We start from the raw sequence: 21,106 nt of genomic DNA on the forward strand, positions 1-21,106 counted from the left end.
CGTTTGAGTGTTAAATATATATACACACCAAGGTATACTGATAAATCAATGCGTGTACGAGTGCCTGTATTGATGATTTAGTGGGTGTGTGACTGACTGTACATGTGAGTGATTATATTTGTCTCAGTGAACGTACGGGTGAGTGACTAGGTTGTGTGAATGTCTGTATCAGTCTCTCAGTTGGTGTTTAAGTGGCTGTATGGGTTGATGAGAAGGTACATGAGTGGCTGTATGGGTTATTGAAAGGTTGGGTATAGGAGTATCTCTGTGGGTGGGCGACTATCTGCATGGATGAGTGAGTGGGTGGGTGAATTACTGGCTGTATGGGTTGAGTGCATCAGAGAGGCAGTATGGGTGGGTGAGTATGCATATGGCTGTGTCAACGAGGTAATGGTTGTGTCAGTGGCATATGGGTAACCACATATGCGAAAGGCTGTATAGGGGAGTGTTGCATTATATAAGTGACGGTCTGCGTTTGTCAGATATTGTGAGAGTGGCTGTATGGGCGAGTGTGTGCTTGTGTCAGTGACTGTATAGGTGAGTAAGTATGTGTTAGTATCTGTATGAATAGGTGAGTTAGGGTGTGTATAAATGTATAGGTGAGTAAGTGGCTGTGTGATTGACTATCGGTGTGTGAGTAGCTCTATGGGTGACTAAGTGTGTGAGTGGCTGTAGGAGTATAGATATAACAGTGGCTTTATTAGGGAGTGAGTTTGTGTACAAGTGGCGGTATGGGTGACTGAGTGGATGTGTGTGTAGACATAAGATCACTGAGTGGGTATGTAAGTACTGATATGGGTGTGTCAATGGTTACGAGAATGGTAGTGTGAAAGTTGGATTGGGTGCATGAAAGGTTGTATTGTGGTGTGAGTGGGAGAGATTCTGTGGATGATGTAATTTGAGATGTCATCAGGGATGTCACTATGTCAGGAGTGATGTAATATTTGAGGCCATAAGCATTGCATTGCAGGAGCACAAGTTATAGTTAGCTATAACTGCTGAATTTCTCTTGTTTTGTATGAGTGAAATGTCAGCCTAACTATAACGTCCCTGTAACTTTTGTTTTTTTCAGGGAATATAAATACACACACACACACACACACGCACCCCAGCGAAGTGGGTTTGCTTATGGGCCTCATCTATCTGCAACTCGGCAGACAAAAGCTCATCACTAACGCTGGAATACAGTGTCAACAGAAGAGCAAGCAGGAGTAATGAAAAACAGCTGGGTAAATAGAACAGGGAAAGAAAGAAGGAGCATTGGAAGAAAGGGTGAAAAGAAGGAAGCATGGATGAATGAATAGGTGGGTGAATGTGGATGAATGGCAGAGTGGATGGATGGTAGCGTTGCCGAATGGATGGATGGCAGAGAGGATTTATGCATGGCTAGTTGGATGGTTGGGTAGCAGAGTGGATGGATTGATGGATGAATGGCAGAGTGGATGGTTAATAGGAAGGATGGATGGAAGAGTTGATGAATGGACAGGTTGCAAAGTCAATGAATTACAGATGGCAGAGTGGATAGATGGCAGAGTGGATAGATAAATGGATAGCACAGTGCATGTCATAGTGGATTGATGGCAGAGTTGATGGATGAATGGCAGCATGGATGGATCAATAGAGTGGGGATGGGTGGTAGAGTGTATGGATCGATGGGTGGCAGAGTGGATGGATCGATGGGTGGCAGAGTGGATGGATTGATGGGTAGCAGAGTGGATGGATCGATGGGTAGCAGAGTGGATGGATCGATGGGTAGCAGAGTGGATGGGTGGATGGTAGAATGAATGGATGGATGGCAAATTGGGTGGGTGGATGAATGGATGGATTGGGGAAATTTTAGATGATGGATGAAAGAATGACTGGATGACAGAATGTAAAGGCGAATTAGTGGCTATCAGTAGGTGGATGGAAGAGTGAAAGAATGAATAGATAGATGCATGATGTAAGAGACCAGGTGAGTGTTCTAAGGAGGATCGGCGCACTTGCTTGGAGGCATCAGTGCTTTAGTTCAAAGTGGGTGCTACTTTTAATGTTCTTGCTACTCCCTTGCATATATATATATATATTATATGTACACATATCTAAAGAAAAGGGAAAACAGGCACAGCCTGCTGCTTATGTGAAGCCCTTCATCTTGCTACCATGATCCTAGTTCCTTCCAACTTGCCTGCTCCAGTATTCCTCTATAAAAGCAACTCTTATCAGTGCCTACGTTTGATCTGCATCCTTATGCAGCACAACTGCATGTTCACCAGAGAAATATGAAGTGAAAGCACCTTGGCGAAAATAAGAGAATTCTACTTTCTCCTGTTCAGCTTGTAGGCCAACCTGGTGTTGGGAGCCTGGATAGCCTTGGAAAATCGTGGAACATCTGTTCTGGTACCTCTTTCTTATTCAGCAACAGATGAGGTGGAAGATGGGGTATTCAGCAGGGAGAAGCAGAACTATCTCTCTGCTGGCACTATGCGCGTCTCTCTTCCCAATGACTGGCCACGTTTTCTGGATTATTGTATGTTTGGAAATATATCCAGACCACTGCTATGACAGTATCTTCTCTCAAACAGGAGCAAGGAAAAAGGATTTATTGGTGGAGGGTGACATTTATAAGAAACTCAAGGAGTCCAGTTCAGGGGGCCTACCTCTTAAGATAATGGACTAAGAGGAGGGAACAAGGCAATGACTTACCAACAATTCTCAACATCATATTTGCCTTTGACCTTTTCTATAAACATACACCCACATTAAGAACGTGACCATGATTTAATAGTGCAGTATTCCAGCTCCTGGTCACACCTTCATTAGCCTTACCTGCAGGAGGGACACAGTCTGGGAGAAGTGGTGTTGTTCCATGGTGGAGGTGGAATAGAGAGCTGCCAGGGGGTGATCAAACTTCTGTAGGTAGGTGTTGCTGTATCCCCTGTGATCCAAGTCATGACACAAGCAAGCTATCAAAAGACCTTTACGCTACCAAGAAAAGGAAAAAGAATATTTTTCCTCGGTCAAACACTGTCAAAAGGCACTTTATTAACCACAAAAGTCAAAATTCAAAACAATTAATATATTCTAAATACATTCCAAAGTAGACAAGACTCCCATTCTTCCAGAGATGTCTTGGGAAAATAACCCACAAGGAAAATTCCATAACATCCTTCATTGTGAAATTTGTTTTTATTTGCTTAGAGATGTTTAAGATTACTCTTTGGAAGTGTACTTGCACAATATCTTAAGGATGGCAACGGAAAATTAAGCTATTGCACAATAAGGAGCCAATATAAAAAAACATTTATGAATACAAGTAGTAGCACTACAGGAGTATTTTTAATAACTGTCCATCCCCTTGTGACTTGTCCCAAAACGTCAAACTCCTTGTACGTAAAAGTGCAAAGGGAGTATTCTTTCTATTTGTACAATTCTACATGAATACTCTGACGTAATTCCCATTTTAGATGTTCTGGACTAAATTCAAAAAGATTAGCAAGAGAACGTCTTTCACTATAAGTATTACTTTTAAAATTCCAAAATGCCTTTGTGGATATTTTTGGGTGCACCCAATCAGGGTCCATGTTGTCAGGACACACCACATACGGGTGGGACTGAAAAACACAATCACAAGGCCTAAGTAAAATGTTTCATTGAAAATATGGCTGCAAGGGAGGTGGCTAGGAGCTTCCCTCCTTTGGCCGCTTAAGGACCGAGCTCCCAGGCAGTGGCCAACGATGGTGTGGCAGTGACTGGAGGGGTGGTGTTGGTTTCTCCTCCATCCACCTTCTATACGCTTGCAACCGGACATCCCAAAAGATGGTGGACAGCCAGTAGTGAGCCCCTGTCCAAGACGCTGCATTATAGAGTGCCTGCTGCTCCTCCCATGTAGTGTGCCCAAGAGGCCCGGAGGCCTGTGGGCCCAGCCATATTGAGGGGAGAAGTATAGCTGCTGGTAAGGCTGTGTGAATGCCGGTGGCAGTTGGTGTACCACTTTTTCTGCAGCCCACCCCTTTGTTGGCAGGTTTGGAGACGGCAGAGATTGGCCTTCCCGAGGCACACATCGCAGAGAGACCATGGCTTCTACAGTGCGTGGCTTCGAGGACCAGAGGGCTGTAGGGCAGAGGTCTTCAATCAGTGGGGCGTGACCCCCAGGGGTTGTGGAGTCTAAATGAGGCCCTTTGTTTTTAGATACACATCTGACCACACCCCCAGGCTCAAGGACGTTTGGTAGGCTAAACACTGTTTTAATATTATTTCCCCCACCGTAAAAATTGTTTGCTGTGGGAATTGGGGGCGCTTATGGTTGTTGATGAGGAGTACCAGGCTCTAGAAATTCTTGTCAGGCAGGGGTCCTTACGCCTAAACATTTTGACAAGGGGGTCTCAGCATCAAAAAGCATGAAGACCTCTGCTGTAGGGTGTCCTGGAAGACCAGCCACATTGTGGGGACCAATATGACTGCCGTGAGGGTGTTTCTGTTTCCAGCTGCCCCTCTGTTACCTGGGTGAGGGGTGGATGAGGTTGGGACCCCCCCACCATCTTACTGCAGACTTATGAGGAGCACCAAGAGCAGGGGCTGGGAATCCAGCATGTGCCCTGCGACAACGGAGGAGCTGGTTCCTTCTGGGTGTGGCCACTTTCCACAGGTACGGTAGGAGGAGTGAGTGCTTGTGCCTAGGGCGCTGCAAAGGGATCACCCGCCCCGGGGGACATACTGGTAGGCCCACCACAAACTACATGGAGCCATTAAACCCCAGATTAGAAGGTGGAGGACTGAGAGGGCAAGCATGTAGCACCTGTCTGTGGTAGCTCCAGGGGTGGCACCCTATTGTTCGTCCTGAAGTCACCAAGCCGGCGGGAGACCGTGCCTCACAAACAGAGATCCGGGCAGCGCTTAATTGCCCCTACCGGTAGACCTGTTGGAATCATGTGCCAGGTTTGGCAGCTCTACATTGTCTTGAGCGCTGCGTGATTACCGCGTTGCGTTTTTTTAAAACTGCTTATTTTTTATCTTTGGTAATTTTGTTTATTTTCCCCTGATCTTACCTGGGAGCTGGCCCTATACTTGCACCATAATAGGCTTATACACCGCTGCTTGAGCGGGTCCGGTTCTGGGGTTGGTGGTGTTTTGACTTGCCTGTCTTTCTAACTTAGGCGCCATCTTGGGAAGGGCTTTTGACGCTTTCTGAGCGCCATCTTGAGCGTCCTGGTGGGGCGGTTTGCACCTCACCTGGAGGCCCTATTTAAGGCGGTCCCCTGGACTTTCCCGCCTTGTTGGAATCGTGTGCCAGGTTTGGCAGCTCTACATTGTCATGAGCGCTGCGTGATTACCGCGTTGCGTTTTTTTAAAACTGCTCGTTTTTTATCTTTGGTAATTTTGTTTATTTTCCCCTGATCTTGCCTGGGAGCTGGCCCTATACTTGCACTATGATAGGCTTATACACCGCTGCTTGAGCGGATCCGGTTCTGGGGTTGGTGGTGTTTTGACTCGCCTGTCTTTCTAATTTAGGCGCCATCTTGGGAAGGGCTTTTGACGCTTTCTGAGCGCCATCTTGAGCGTCCTGGTGGGGCGGTTTGCACATCACCTGGAGGCCCTATTTAAACCAGTCCCCCTAGCGCAGCGGGATCGCGCAGCGGGGTTGCCTTCTCTTTGCCTGAGTCTTGCCAGAGTCCTGCCCGTCAGCGTCCCGGAGGCGGCGGGGCGGCGAGACATTCAGGCTCGACATCTTTTATTTTAGTCGTAGGAAGGATGATTTGCTATTCTTCGGCGACCCTTCGGGCCTTGAATACTTCTTCCTGTACTTGTCGAACAGCTTTTCCGGGTCAGTTTAGGGGTAAATGGTTCTGCCCTGGGTGTGGATGGTTGCCTGTTCATGCCCCCCCCCCCCCCCCCCCCCCCCCACTCGTCGGTCAGGCAAGGCCTGTGTTAAACATCTATGCATACTGCTTAATACGAGATCAGTAGTCAGGCATGCCCTGGACATTTTTGATCTTCTCGTTAGGGAAAAACCTCTTTGCCCTTTGTTGACCGAAACCTGGTTGGGGGAGACGTAAAATCCGGACATCTTAGCGGCTATCCCATCAGACTATAACATCTTCCGTCAGGACAGAGCCAAGGGGAGGGGGGGTGGCGGTGGTTGTGAAGAAGAGTGTTTCATGCTCTATCCTCCCCTTGGACACTATCGTAGGCTCTGAGTCTCTTGCCTTTACTATTAGACTGACCCCGCATCAAGCTTTGGAAGGGTGCTGATATATAGACCTCCAGGACCTGTGGGCTCTTTTTTAGAGGACCTCCAGGCTGCCATCTCTGGATTGGCTTTGTCTGCGCAGCATTGTTTGTTGGCAGGTGATTTTAATTTTCACCTGGATGTGGTTGAGGATTCGGACTCAAACAAATTGCTTGACATTACTGCGCCTTTGGGCCTCGTTCCTTTTCTCACTGGCCCTACTCATGATAAAGGACATACCCTGGATCAGGTGTTCTCGTCGATCCCTCTGGCGGATATTGAACTCCTTCCGGTGCTATGGTCTGATCATAGGTTGATCAGGTTCTCCTTATTGGGGAGTGAGCAACTACCTAGTCTAGTAGCGCCCCCTACAACCTAGGCCAGCCTCGAGAAAATTACACCGAGTGACGCCTGAGCTGTTAGCTCAGGCATTCGTCGATCACCCGTGCCCTTTCTCGGGTGACCTGGAGTCGGACACAGAGGCCTTGCAGGGCTGGCTGGTAGAGAGGCTGAATGATTTAGCCCCTGTAATGGCCCCCCGGCCCATGGCTAAGCGATTGTCTGCGCCGTGGTTCACGGAGGCGCTGCGTATCGCTCGTAGCCAGTGTAAGGTGGCAGAGAGGGTATGGCGCTCGCAGTATGATGGGGAGGCCAGACTTGCATATAGGTTGGCGATTAAAGCCTACCATCGCAACATTCTCTGTGCGAAGAAGGAATATCTTGCCAGAAGGATAGAGGCGTCTTCCAACTCTTGCAAGGAGATCTTCACTGTGGTGAGGGAGTTTACGGCTCCCAGATCCAATTTGCCTCAAATAGTGCTATCGGAGGCGTGGGTCTGTGATCTTGCGAGGTTTTTTACGGAGAAGATCAAATTGATTCAGGCCTCATTTCCAGAGAGGTCCGATGAAGGGTTTCTTAGCATCGGGGTAGGACCTGTTCCATCGTCCACGCCAGATGTTGTTTTGGCGGAGTTCCCCCCAGTCTCCATCGATGCCTCCCTTGGGCTTTTGGCCAGTCTTAAATCAGGCTCGCCACTTGACCCTTGTCCGGCCAAATTTTTGGCCAGGATGGCACCGGTGGTGAACCCATTGGTCAATCCTCTGTTGAATTTGTCTTTGAGGGAGGGGAGGGTCCCGCGGGCCTGGAAAAGGGCTATGGTGATCCCCCTCCTCAAGAAGCCTGGATTAGACGTCGAGGTCCTGGCCAATTATAGGCCAATTTCCCTCCTCCCGGCTCTAGCTAAGATCACGGAGAAGCATGTGCAGGGTGTTCTTTCCAGTTTTCTGGAATCAAATGACCTACTGCACACCTCGCAATCCGGATTCCGGCCTAACTTAAGTACGGAGACGGCACTCCTGGAGGTGTCAGAGGTTATTCGGGATACACTGGACGCAGGAGGAAAGGCCATGCTTGTCATGCTAGATCTGTCGGCGGCCTTTGACACCGTCCCCCACGAGGCGCTTCTCGCCAGACTTTATGACATTGGTCTCAGGGGGACGGTGCTCAAATGGTTTACATCCTTTCTTGAGGGCCGACGACAAACGGTCTGGGCCTCCCCGAGCTCCGCTGAGATGCCGCCTTTGGGAGTCGGAGTTCCACAGGGGTCTGTGTTGAGCCTGACTCTTTTTAATATCTTTATGACCCCATTGGCGGCACTGGTGGAGTCTTTTGGGGCCCAGATCGTGTCCTACGCGGATGACACGCAACTGCAATTCACATGTAGGAAAGATCAGGCATTTGATGGAGAGAGCATCCGGGGGTGCTTAGGGATGGTCTTTGATTGATTTCAGCGGAGCAGCCTCAAGGCCAATTCCAACAAGTCTGAGGTTCTGCTCTTCGGCTGCGCCGCCGACCCTGAATGGCGTGAGTGGTGGCCAGTGGACATGTGTCCTCCTGCTCAGTCATCTCAGGTGGCCAAAAACTTGGGAGTCAAGTTTGATAACAACCTTACGCTAAGATAATACATTCTTGGTCTGACAGGCACTTGTTTCGGCATCCTGAAGATGCTCCGGAAGTTCTTACCGCTGCTCACAAGAGAGCATAGAAAGGTCACTGTTCAAGCCTTAATAGGCTCTAGACTGGATTATGCTAATGCCCTATATTTAGGGCTCCCGGACTACCTGGTTCAGCGGCTGCAGGTAGTGCAGAACTCCGCGGCTCGCGCCATCTTTGGCCTTCACAGGCGAGCGAGAGCTTCCGGGCTGCTACAGTCACTCCATTGGTTGCCCATCCGGAAACGGATTATGTTTAAAACTTTGACTTTGGTGCATAAGGCACTTTTTGGCTCGGGAGCTAGATATCTGCAGCAAAGGCTTGCCTTTTATCTCCCGGCTCGCTCACTTTGGTCGGAATCCTTGTTTACGGCCGTGGTCCCGCGAGTGAGGAAGGCCCGCACTGGGGGTCGGTCCTTCAGTCTCAGGGCCCCCAGCTGTGGAACTCCCTACCTCTGTCCTTACGCAGTACTCCTAACTTGCTCCTGTTTAGGAAGAGCCTTAAGACCTGGCTTTTTAACCTCTAGGTTTTTTTTTCTTATTCTTTCTGTTTTATGCTGTTATGTTTGCTTATGTTGAGCTGCCTACATAAAGCGCCGGGACACTCTTTCTGAGTAGCCGTGCGCTATACAAATAAAAGTATAACATAACATAACATAACCTGGATCTGGACCTGGAAACTCAGGCCATAAAAGAGACAAGTGCGCCCTGGAATTAAAATTGAGTTTCTCAGGAGGTGAACTTGCTTAGGGATGTTCATAAAAATCTGGCAGACAGAATAGAGGAAGTTGGAAGTACTGGAGCAAGAGGCAGCCGCTCTCTCGCAGATAAACTGACAGATGCCAGGGGCTGCTCCCGCCCAAAGAATGTTCGTGTGGTGGGGGTCCCGGAGGGGCTCGGGGGCCCCAGTGCTGAACTTTATTAGGAGTGGTTCCCATCGGTGGTGCTGCAGGGGAAACACTCACAGTGGTTTACAGTGGAGCGGGCCCACAGAGTTACCGGATGGCTGCCCCCTTCTGTAGCCATACCGCATGCCAATGTGGCCAGGTTCATGTGTTTGAGACAGGAACTAGATTCTCATCTTCCCTGACTATACGATGGTAGTCAAATGAAAAAGAGAATCCTTTTGGACAGTTAAACAGCACTTCCATAAGCGGGATATCCGGTATACTCTCAATGTTCAGCTGAAGCTCTGTGTCCTGGATTAGAGTGAGACTCAGTTTTTCACAGCAGCAGAGGCAGTGCAAGACTGATAGGAGAGGCAGGGGTACCAGCCACCTGACGAAGGGGAGGAGAGCCAGAAACCAAAATGGCAGGAACAGAACACCAGAGCGACACAGAGGCGGTCGCCGCCCACACCCAACAAGGGAACCCACGAAACCAGCCAGGGTGAAAGCAGTGGCAGATCTCTAGCGACAAACTTCTATGGAGCTTACCTACTGGTGGAAAGCCCTAGACACAGATCTTGGGATGGAGGGCGGGGGCGGGACGGGTGGATCTGTGGGGCGGGGAGGTGTCTTCAATGGAGAACCTGGTTTATGATGAAGACTGGCCTCGGACCACTCCCCATGACCATCCCGATTGCAAAGCAGATTATCCGACGGGCTCTGCTGTGCATTGGGGAGTGGGTGGTGGCAGCACCTGGGTATTTGGCACTTATCCCTTATGCAGGCTGGGGGTGGGTTCAATTAAGGTAATCCAAGGATGCATGACTCAGGGGCCAGTGGAAGTCCACTCAGCTATCTGCACAGGAGAGTGGGGACATCTGAAATGGTACGCGACAGGGCTGCACCTTATCCCTGATGTTGTTTGCAATATCCATAGAGGCACTAGCCGACTGGATCGGGGTGGACGCCCAAGGGTAGGGCTGGTGCTGGAGTGAATCGTAGGAGGATCAGATCGCACTGTTTTACGGTGGGTCCTGCTTTATACAGCGGACCCGGATGTCGCCGTAAAGTGCCTTTAAGAAATGTTCACTATTTATGGCGCTTACTCGAGGTTGAGGATTAACAAGGAGAAATCCCCTATTTTCCAAATAAGAGGGTGGTCAGCAGGGGCGCAATTACCCGTGCCGCTGAAGGTGGAACCTCTGCACTTCCAATATCTGGGTATATGGGTCTCCAGAGAGGGCTATACACATTACACAGACAATGTTAGCCTCCTGCTGCGACTGGAGGACATAAAACATTGGTGGGCCCTGCCGCTATAACATAGGGTGAGGGCACATTTAAGATGATTGCGTTACATAGATGTCCTACATCTTGCAGTATTGTGAGTATTATGAAGCAGAACAGCACACAACATCAATGAGTGGGCATATGCCCTGCTGATGGATCCCATGTTTCGATGGACCAAGGGGTACTAGGGGAGGGGGGTTACCTTCATGTTAGGTTAGGTTAGGCTGATTTATAAAGAACAATAGCTGCCCCAGCAAAGGGGCGTCCCGTGGCTGTATGGGGGGAACATACCACTGAATTTCCCCAGGTACTGCCACGGTTATATTAGTTTGGTGCAAATTGACCAGGGAAATTGGGTGGGAAAAGCGATTGACACCACAAATCCCATTAAGGGTGGGCACAAGGCTATATCCCGTACTGTACTAACCAGGTTTTAAAAAATGGAACTTATGGACTCTTGGCCCAGGAGGATATGTGGTATGCTAACGGGATGGTTTCCATTTACATACTTACAGGCTAAATAGGATATAGCCACCACCCAGATATTTAAATATTTGCAAATAAGACACGCCCTGCAAGCCAGGCCAAGATCCCCAAAGACAAGAATACAAAGGAAGGCTCCCCATTGGAATGACGGCTGCTTGGATGTCATATGCTACACTGATGAGAAACGCACAAAGGGAGCAAACTCGATTAAGGGCACAATGGCAGCACAATATAGGGGAGTTGGAGGATGAAAACCTGGGGGTGACACCCTAAACTTCCAGAGGCAAGTTGCCATCTGGACCAACTTCCATCTCATCCAATTGTAGCTACTGCACAGAACATATTACACAGGGTCGTAACACAGAAGATAGGTAGGGCCTTGGACGATCATTGCATAGGACAGTGTGGACAGCGGATTACCTTCTATCACACACTGTGGGGCTGCTCGAAACTCCAGCCCTTCTGGGAGGAAGTAAATATGTCCCTGGCAGAATTTGCAGGAATGCCATTGCCATTGTTGGCATTAAGACTGCTTCAAGGGGTCCGGACCGATTTGGAGGTTACTTCTTACACTAAGCCACTGAGAATACAACATCCTTACAACCAACCACTCCCTTTCAGGGTAAAGCTACCCATCCAGCAGTGCACTCCAGCACCTCGCAATGGATATAAAACACTATACTAGCGCATTATATTTAAATGTACGACATGCAAACCATCAATCATGGCTCTCTTACCAATGCTTCTCTAGAAATTAACAGAATGTGAGCCTTTTATTGGTTGCCCTGGGGGCCAAAAATCCATTTCTTAAAGTTTGATATAGGACTTTGCCCCTTTTATCCTTTACCTCAAAATGGCATTCTAATGTTAGTGGAAATACTGTGTGCCGGTATGCCTGCAGGAGGAAGAGTCCTTAATGGATTTTATCTTTTTATACCCCAGTTACAGCCGACCTAGGAAAACATGGATTATCCCGAATTGCAGTCAGTTGGGATGCAGGCAGTATACAGCTAGTTGCTTAGGCTACTATGCCCCGAAACACAGGAATCTCTGGTATGTGCTGTGGCTAAATATTCCCAGTGGCGCTGGGTCATCAGGGCTAAAGCTAAAGACTCGCTTTTGTTGGACTCTAACCTGCAATTTGTCCTTGCATGTGTTTCACCGTAGGTCCCTCCTGAGGTGATTGTAATTCTCAAACAGCGCCATTCCACGTTAGGTCTTTTGGGTTTTATGAATTGCATTAATTTGATTTTTTTTAATCTGTTTTTTTAAATATGTATGCCTAATATGTGATTTGAACAGTGATGTTTTGCCGATTTATTTGCTTTTATGGTCTTATAACTAAATAAAGCAATATTCGAAAATGATATTTAAAACTTACAATCTACACATTGTAGCATACAGGATAACAGTGCATAAAAACACCAATTTTTCAAAGCCCACCATCTCCTATAAACGACGGGTATATCAGCCCTGGGTAGCCCAGCTCAACTCTGAACAACTTTGTGGTTTAACATTAAGGCCTGCACAGGACTTTTTAATAGTCTTACCATTGGCTCTACCCACCCGAATTTCAAGCTAACACAAAAAGTAAATAGTAGTGACTGACAAACTCTGCGACTCTGCGTTGAAACATAACACAGCTGAATGACTCTTCCAAGGAAACAGTCAACAATTTACCTCCAGGTCTGTGAAAATGCCTTGGTTATTCTGCAATATGGCGTACATGCAGTGGGCCACCGTCACTGCATGCTTCCAGTTGTGATAGGGCACGCGGCGATAGTTCTTTTTCACAGACATGGTAAAACGACACAGCTTTTCAAAGTCGAAGCTGGGAAAGAAAACAAATTTAAGTGAGAGATGGCCGCGCACCAAACGGTATTAGCAAAAGCCAGTCAGTCAGTCAAAGTACTTTATTTCGGTAAACATACCAGAAAAAGGCCATACATACACATCAAGATAACAAAATAGAACGGGTAATACTAAGTTTAAATATGTTAAAAATCTCGTATAAACAGTTCCTGCAAATATTAAGAACTTCGGTTAAAACACCAAAATATCAGTATATAAAAATATATAAAAAGGTAGGACACCTCCTAAAAATAACCATTAGGGCGAAGTATGAGCTTCCAGCTTTAGTATTCCACATCTCGTATACCACAAAGATTGAAGAAATCTAGCTGTGGCACACACTATCAGGGGTGGTAGTGTCATATTTAAGAATCCTGAAGACCTCCCTGTAGTCCCTAAAGCCCCTAGCCCTGCATGGCTGTAAAATCCATTTCTCCCTTGCCCTGGCATAGGTGGGGCAGAAGAGCAAAACATGCAGATCTGTCTCTCTGCCGCTCGAACACCCCGGGCAAGTACTCGCCGTTGGGGGTGCGTTCCGCCATTTGTATGTTACAGCCCTCAGTGGCAATGAGCAGTGTCTGAACCTGATAAAAAGTTTCTTAGCCAAGGAAGGCTGGATATCATCTTCTAAAAAAGACTTACAAGAGGGGATAATCCTTAATATTCAGAAAAGTATCGTTAGCCTGCCCATCGAGAGATTTCTTGTTGTAGATTCCAATCGGTTCCTCCTTAGAGCAACATTCAGTAATTTCTTGGAAAGCAATGGACAGGTATCTTGGGGAAACAACCACAGATCTCCTCTACCTAGGGCATGGCAGAGGTACTTGATATAATTCAGCCAGGGTATTTTCCCCGAGGTCGCCCTCTGGAGAATGTCTCTCAGGTCCTCCCTATAGCTCGAAAGCTCAGGGATCGCCCCAAGGCGCCTCCAGTACAGGAGAGGGCGATTTGCTACGATCTCCTGAATAGGTACCAGGCCCAAATCCAACCACAGTGGAATCAAAGGAGAGCCCATAGGCAAACTGAGCAGGCGTCTAATAAAACTATTTTCCGTGAGCATCAGAGGGGCAGCTGTGGTGTGACCCCATAGCTCTACGCCATAGAGCGCGCCCCCTCTTGCCTGGGCCTTATAAATCTCGAGGGGCGGGCTAAGGAGTTTCGTTGAGGTGTCATTAAAAACCTTTAAAATACCACCCAATGATTGGGCCAGCTTTAAGTTGTCCCTCGCCTTATGGGACCCCCAGTCCATCTTGCCGTTGAGTGTAACCCTCAGGTACTCAAAGGTGGACACTCGGTCCAACACCGTTTCATTCATATGCGGGCGGGGGCAATTGGCCGATTTGTTGTTATAGACCATAAACTTTGTTTTGGAGATAATAATCTCCAAATTTCTCAGACAGCAGAAGGAGAAAAATGCCTCTAATGTCAGCGAACATTAGGGCAGGTATCCGTCGCCCAGCTAAACTGGGAGAGTCCAGATCTTTTGCTCCAGAGAGATGATCTATTAGCCCGTTAAGAAAAAGGGAGAAGAGGGCAGGGGCCAAGACGCACCCCTGACTTACTCCCCTTTCAACCAGGAAGGGGGCAGACAACTTCCCACTCCTCCCATACCTCAACCTAGCGTATGTACCCTGGTGCAAGCGTTTAAATAGGTGGCACAGATAGGCTGGAACGCCCATCTCCAGCAGTAGTGCCCAAAGCTTGTCCCTATGGACCAGGTCAAATGCGGACCGAAGGTCCACAAAAATCGAAAACAAACTACTTGCCCCAATAGTGACCGTCTTCCAGTAGACCAACTGTAATCTAAACAGTTGGTCTATGGTGGAAACTTTTGCACGAAAGCCCGCCTGAAGGGAGGTTAGGATGTGTTGGTCATCCATCCAACTCTGCAACCTTGATAACAAAAAGGCGGGCAATAATTTTCTGGAGGACATCGATCAAACTTATGGGGCGGTAGTTGGCTGGGTCAAGGAGGGAAGCTTTCTTATGGATGGGGATTATTTCGGCTCCCAGCCAGGTTCCAGGGATCTCCAGACCCAGAAGGATGGCGTTGAAATAAACACAGATATAGGGAGCCCAGACCTTTTGTTCACTATAGTAAAGGTCGCCAGGAATCCTATCCAGGCCCGGGGCTTTCCCTAATTTCAGACTTCCAAGGGCCACCCGCACTTCATGGATAGAGCAAGGTGGGCAGACCGGGGCCCGGGCCTCCAGGAGAGCCAATTCTGGTGGGCAAGTTTGGGTTAGGGCCTCCTCATGGTAATCACTATGGCCAGATGAATACAGGGGCTTGAAGTGATCTAGCCAAACATCTTCACTAAGATTAGGGATGATGGCAGACTTCCCATCGGCCGACTCAACTCGCACAAGATTCCAAAATGACCTAAAATCTCGGGATCCCAATGCCGCCTGAAAATTATCCCACCTTGCGGCTTCCCACTCAACCCTAGCCTCCTTAATCATACTTTGGTACACCTCCCTCGCCTTTCTAATGCTGGGGATTGAACGCGATTTAACCTCCCTGACCAAACACCTCTTCGTATGTCTACATGCTTTATTAAACCCGTGATCACGCTTTTTTAACCTACAGCTCTTGGGATCACTAGAATAAAAATAACAAGCCAGGGAGCCGAAAAGCTTGTTGTATACGAGTTGCAGCCCATGGGGGTAAGGAGGAAGCGGATCACTAGCGGTACCAAGGAGGTTGGAGACCTCCGTGTGAGAACTTACAACAAGATGATATAGTTCTGCCAGCCTCTCGGGCGCCAACGCAATCCTCTTCCATCTAACTCTTCTCCCTCCCGCTGCTATGACTAAATTACAATCAGTTGTACTAAAAAACAGTGTTCACAAGGAACTCACTTAGAATAATGGATATGGCAATATAATTAATTGCCCTGTCTAATAACAAACTATGTACTGGTAATTTCTACTGAATGTTATTATGATTCAATCATTAAGTATCCTACTGACAAGCTTACTTAAACAACCCAATGGTTATAGCCTATTTATAAGAACAGGCCCTTTATTTTTACAAAAGTCAACAAGTTATATACATTACATATAAAAACATCAATCTAGACTTTGGAATAATTTCGAAAAAAACATTTACATAACCCCAATTGTAGTGACCGTAACCATATTTACAGTGAAAATTGTGACATATTCAAAAACGGTTATCAATACAAGCAACAGAAGAAAAGGACACTATATAAAATGAAACAATTTGTTTGTTGTGTGTATCCTTAGTCTATTTCGTCGACGGCGTTTCGACCCTCTCTAGATACCGGGTCTCATCAGGACTGTTAATCTGGGGACAGTACTTGCACGTGAAGCAAGGAATCCAACTTGATGTTCGGTGTATTAGTGAGATGCAATTTCCTTCTTGTTAATCCAAGAAAGACGGGGAGAATACTCGATCTCACTCCGTTTTCAATCAAAACACTCGACCACTCAATGGTGAGGTAGAACCGGCAGCGTTTTGCAAACTAACTGTTGCTGCAGAAGATCGGTGAAAACGCTGCCTGTTCTACTAGACCATTGAGTGGTTGAGTGTTTTTGATTGGAAACGGAGGGAGATCGAGTATTCTCCCCGTATTTCTTGGATTAGCAAGAAGGAAATTCCGCCGTGCATGCAAACTAACTGTGGCTGCAGAAGATCGGCGAAAACGCTGCCGGTGTTATGTAAATGTTTTTTTCGAAATTATTTCAAAGTCTAGATTGATGTTTTTATATGTAATGTATATAACTTGTTGACTTTTGTAAAAATAAAGGGCCTGTTCTTAGAAATAGGCTATAACCATTGGGTTGTTTGCTTGTCAGTAGGATACTTAATGATTGAATCATAATAACATTCAGTAGAAATTACCAGTACATAGTTTGTTATTAGACAGGGCAATTAATTATATTGCCATATCCATTATTCTAAGTGAGTTCCTTGTGAACACTGTTTTTTAGTACAACTGTACTTACCCAGTTTGCAAGGACATATGGGTTGCTCTTGTTTTTGTTAAAAAAAAAAAAAATTACAATCAGTGGCGGTCTCCTTACTCCCAAGTTCATTGTGACAACCAAGGGGGGCTAACAATTCTAATGACAGTGGATTGTGGTCACTCTCAACCCTTAGAATCACAGAGAAAGCTCAAAGACAGGCCCAAAACTCTACATTCACCAATATGTAGTCTATTGACAAGCTTCCCCCCAATCTATTAAAAGTGCTAGTCCCTGGAACATCTGGGGCCAATCTACCATTGCAAGCCTTTAATGAATATATTAAAACAAAAAACTTAATAAATGCAAGGGCCAGTGGTAGTAGGTGCTTTTCAGGGTACATGGTGCAGTCCGGAATGAACAAGCTTTCGTCCTCATCCGAGGATATAGAGGGAATCCCCAAAAGTGATTCAAAATGGCAATTGAGGTCTGCACCAATAATTGTATGAGCAAGCGGGGGAAGAGATTAGAGGAGAACCTCCAATGCTTCCAGAGTTGATAGGCCCAGCTGAAGCGGGTGGGGGCGCAGATAAATATTGAACACTGCCAACGTAGTTCCACTTTTGAAATTCAGTAGGACACAAAGAATGTCCGCGCAGTGAGAATCTACAACCTTTACTGTGCATCCCAAATGGACAGCAACCCAAATGCATAACCCCCCCCGATGGTCTGCCCCTCAAGTCCTGGACTGCCGGGACGTGGAAGGACACGTACCCCTCCCTAACCGGAGGGGTCAGCATCCAAGTCTCTTGAAAGAGACATAAATCATAGGATTCCATCATCTCTCCCCACTCCGGATTTAGCAGCTTCGTCCCCAGTCCTGCTACATTCCAAGAGCCAATAAGTGGAAAATGAGATGGAACAGGGACCGGGGAGTCTGCCAATAGTAGAGGCTCGATAAGGCAAGGAGAATCAGGATGTAAGGGGCTACCTACTTCCTCTACAGAACTAGCTAGCCCTCTATTAGGGGAGGGTAGAGGAGTAATTACATTTGCCCCGTCCAGACCAACTGTCTGACCAGAAGAACCCTTCACTCTACTAGAATTCCCCACGCCCTTACACACCAATTCAAACTAATCAGATCCTGCAAAGGACCAAGTTGGTGGTGGTCAGTCTATATTACTTAGTGCAGAGAATCTGTTACCCACTGAAATGTTAAATTCATAATCACGGCCAACAAGAAAGGGGTGAAATGGATCAGGCCCACCTATAACTGAAGGTTGTGAGTAGAAATACCCCAAATGGACAGTATTAATGGAGTTCACATGAGAAATCCCTCCGTTGTGTAATACATGTCCCACAACCCTTGGATCCAGAAAATTCACAATCACACAGTCACGGCTAATGTCCTTAGGTCTCGTCCCCAGCCAACTAACTATGTGCAAACAAAAGTTACCCCTGCCCGGTACCCAAAAAAGGTCTATGCCTACTTAACCAGAAAATAACTTTGTTCTTCAATTCCGGAAAAGATTCCCTTATATCGCTGGAGAGGGCAGGGACACCTGTGAGCACCACCACATAAGGTGAGGCTTCCGGAGGAAGCTGGGGTAGGGGAGGAGATTTAGAAGAGCCCAGCATATTATTATTCCTAGACGGGCACTCTAGGGGCCCGGCTACCTTTGTAAGCCGTGGCAGATCCTGTGTGTTAGACGGACCGGGAGGGTCGGCCGAGATTACGGGGAGAGGTCTCCAGGGAGAGCCGTCTCCAACGACTGTACAGATAAGTAACTTCCCCCCCACAGACAGACACCACACAGGAGTGAAGGTTAACGAGACTTTATATGCAATTCTTAGGGTACGTTGGTATGATACAAGGAGGTCTGGACTCAGGGGTCCCCTCGATTCGAGTCTTTGGTTGAGGAAAGGGGTAGCGGGACAGTCTTAGTTACCAGTGAGTTCAAAATAGCTCTCAATCCTCGAGCTCGGCGTTCTTGATGTTCGGGCCGTGGATGAGCCAAGCAGGTCCCGAGATGGATGAAGGAAGGACGACGGTCCGCGGCGGAGCCTGCAGGTCCCGGTGAAAGATGACGGTTACAACGGTCCGCGGCCACGCCAGCAGATCCGGACGACGATGAAGGGTGAAGGTTACGACGGCTGTGGCAGCGCCAACAGGCAGGACGATGGTGCACAGGACAGAGCTACGGCAGCGCCAGTAGTCCGTCCAGGGTGAGTTCCTCTTTACGTCTCTCGACTCCAAGATACAACTGCCTTCCTGCTCTGGAGCTGCCCCAGTTATAGGGCTGGCGTGCTTTGATGTCCGGACCCTCGCACTTGGAGGTCGGGAGGTCCGGGATGAGGGAGTCCAGACACCCAGTAGGGGGGTGGAGCCAGCGCCCGGGGAGGCGATGGGCGAGCGGCACTTGGTGGGGGAGAGCCATCGACACCTCCTTCTCCCATTGACTTGCCAAGTAGCCCGCTCACCTCCTGGGTGGATGGTGGTGCCGGGATGTCTGAGGCCTGGCCAGGCCCAGGGTTGAGGTCGGCCGGGGGCCAGGCGGCCACGTGGTGAAGTGTCCAAGATGGCGGCCCGGGCTGGGCGCGTGGGCCGGCAGTGGATCGGGCCCACGAGGTCGACATGCTCGAGGGCAGGGGTCCCTGAGGGGACGGAGGACGTACAATGGTGGTGTGGGGTGCTTGTGTGACCGGGCTCGGGCCGGGTCGAGCCGGGGGAGAGGGGCCCTTCGTGTGGCCTGTCCAACATGCGTCCCCCCCAGCTGAAGGCGGGGAGAGTCACCCATCCTCTTGGGGACTCTCTTCGTCGAGGCGGAAAAATCGGGACAGGCCATCTGCGTTGGCGTGGTCGGACCCAGGCCGGTGTTCGACGGTGAAGTCCATACCCTGCAAGGATATGGACCAGCGTAGCAACTTGGGGTTTTCCCCCCGCATGTGCATCAGCCACTGCAGGGGTCGGTGGTCGGTCTGCACCCGAAAGTGGGTGCCGAAAAGGTAGGGCCGGAGCTTCTTGAGGGCCCATACCACAGCGAAGGCTTCCCTCTCTATGGTGCTCCAGCGTTGTTCCCTTGGTAGGAGTCTCCGGCTGATGAAGGCCACCGGTTGATCAAGGCCCTCGGTGTTCACTTGGGACAGGACCGCCCCAATGCCCTGGTCGGAGGCGTCCGTCTGGACGACGAACTCCCGGCTGTAGTCTGGGGCCTGGAGCACAGGAGCGGAACACATGGCGGCCTTCAATTGTTCGAATGCCGCTTGACACTCTGGGGTCCAGTTTACCTTCTTGGGCTGATTTTTTGACGTGAGCTCGGTGAGGGGGCCCACTATGGTACCATAGTCTTTCACGAACCTTCGGTAATAGCCCGTGAGGCCCAGGAAGGCTCGTACCTCGGTTTGGGTGATAGGGGGCTGCCAGTCCTGGATAGCGGCAATTTTCAGTTGTAGAGGGGCCACTAGGCCGCTTCCCACCTGGTGTCCGAGGTAGGTCACAGACCCTTGTCCAATTTGACACTTGCTGGCCTTGATCGTGAGGCCAGCTCGCTGAAGGGCTTGCAGTACTGCTCGGAGGTGGTGGAGGTGCTCGGTCCAATGATGGCTGTACACAGCGATGTCGTCTAGGTAGGCGGCACTGAACCCTTCGAGCCCCGCCAGGACCTGATTGACGAGCCGTTGGAAAGTCGCTGGGGCATTCTTCATACCGAAGGGCATGACCGTAAAATGGTAATGGCCATCGGGGGTGGAGAAGGCAGAACGTTCTTGTGCTCGGGGTGTGAGGCCGATCTGCCAATAACCTGCTGTCAGGTCGAAGATGCTCAGGTAGCGGGCAGCTCCCATTCGGTCGACCAGTTCATCTGCCCGGGGGATGGGATGTGCGTCCGTTCTGGTGACTTCATTCAGGCCCCGGTAGTCGACGCAGAACCGGAGTTCTGGGGTGGTTCCGGGGGCGGCTGCTTTGGGGACCAGTACGACCGGGCTGGCCCATGGGCTGTCTGAGGGCTCGATGACCCCGAGCGTGAGCATCTTAGCCACTTCCGCCTGGATGCAGGCCCGTACCCGATCAGGTACGCGGTAGGCCCGGTGGCGGATAGGAGGGCTGTCTCCGGTGTCTACATCGTGCACACACCAGGAAGTGACACCTGGGGTGAGGGAGAACAGATTGGCGAACCGTGACAGGAGGGCTTGGCACTCTTGGCGTTGTTCTCTGGTGAGGGTCTCCGAGAGTCGGACCCCATCTACGGAGCCGTCTTGCTCCTGGGTTCGCAGGAGGTCAGGGAGAGGCTCGGAGTCGTCTTCAACCCCATTGTCCGTGGCCATCAATAGGCTGAGTTCTGTTCGTGCAAAGTGGGGTTTCAGTCTGTTGGTGTGGAGGACTCGGAGGGGGTTCCGGGAGGACTCCATATCGATCAGATAGGTGGCAGGACCCTTGCGCTCGATCACCTTGAAGGGCCCCGTCC

At 49.1% G+C, this 21,106-nt stretch overlaps 1 protein-coding gene across 2 annotated transcripts in view; it reads right to left on the minus strand.

Moving 5' to 3' along the window:
• The window catches only part of LOC147708648 (cAMP and cAMP-inhibited cGMP 3',5'-cyclic phosphodiesterase 10A), a 1,277,009-nt gene that overhangs the window by 289,844 nt on the left and 966,059 nt on the right, over nt 1–21,106 (minus strand). For both annotated transcript variants that reach the window (XM_086927318.1, XM_086927317.1), the window contains exons 16-17: nt 12,543–12,693; nt 2,809–2,964 (exon numbers count right to left, since the gene is read on the minus strand). In XM_086927318.1, the coding sequence (XP_086783444.1) occupies nt 2,809–2,964; nt 12,543–12,693 (307 nt within the window). The remainder of the gene's footprint in view (nt 1–2,808; nt 2,965–12,542; nt 12,694–21,106) is intronic.

The sequence above is a fragment of the Lissotriton vulgaris genome, chromosome 6 (genome assembly GCF_964263255.1).
Source record: "Lissotriton vulgaris chromosome 6, aLisVul1.2, whole genome shotgun sequence".
Taxonomy (NCBI): domain Eukaryota; kingdom Metazoa; phylum Chordata; class Amphibia; order Caudata; family Salamandridae; genus Lissotriton; species Lissotriton vulgaris.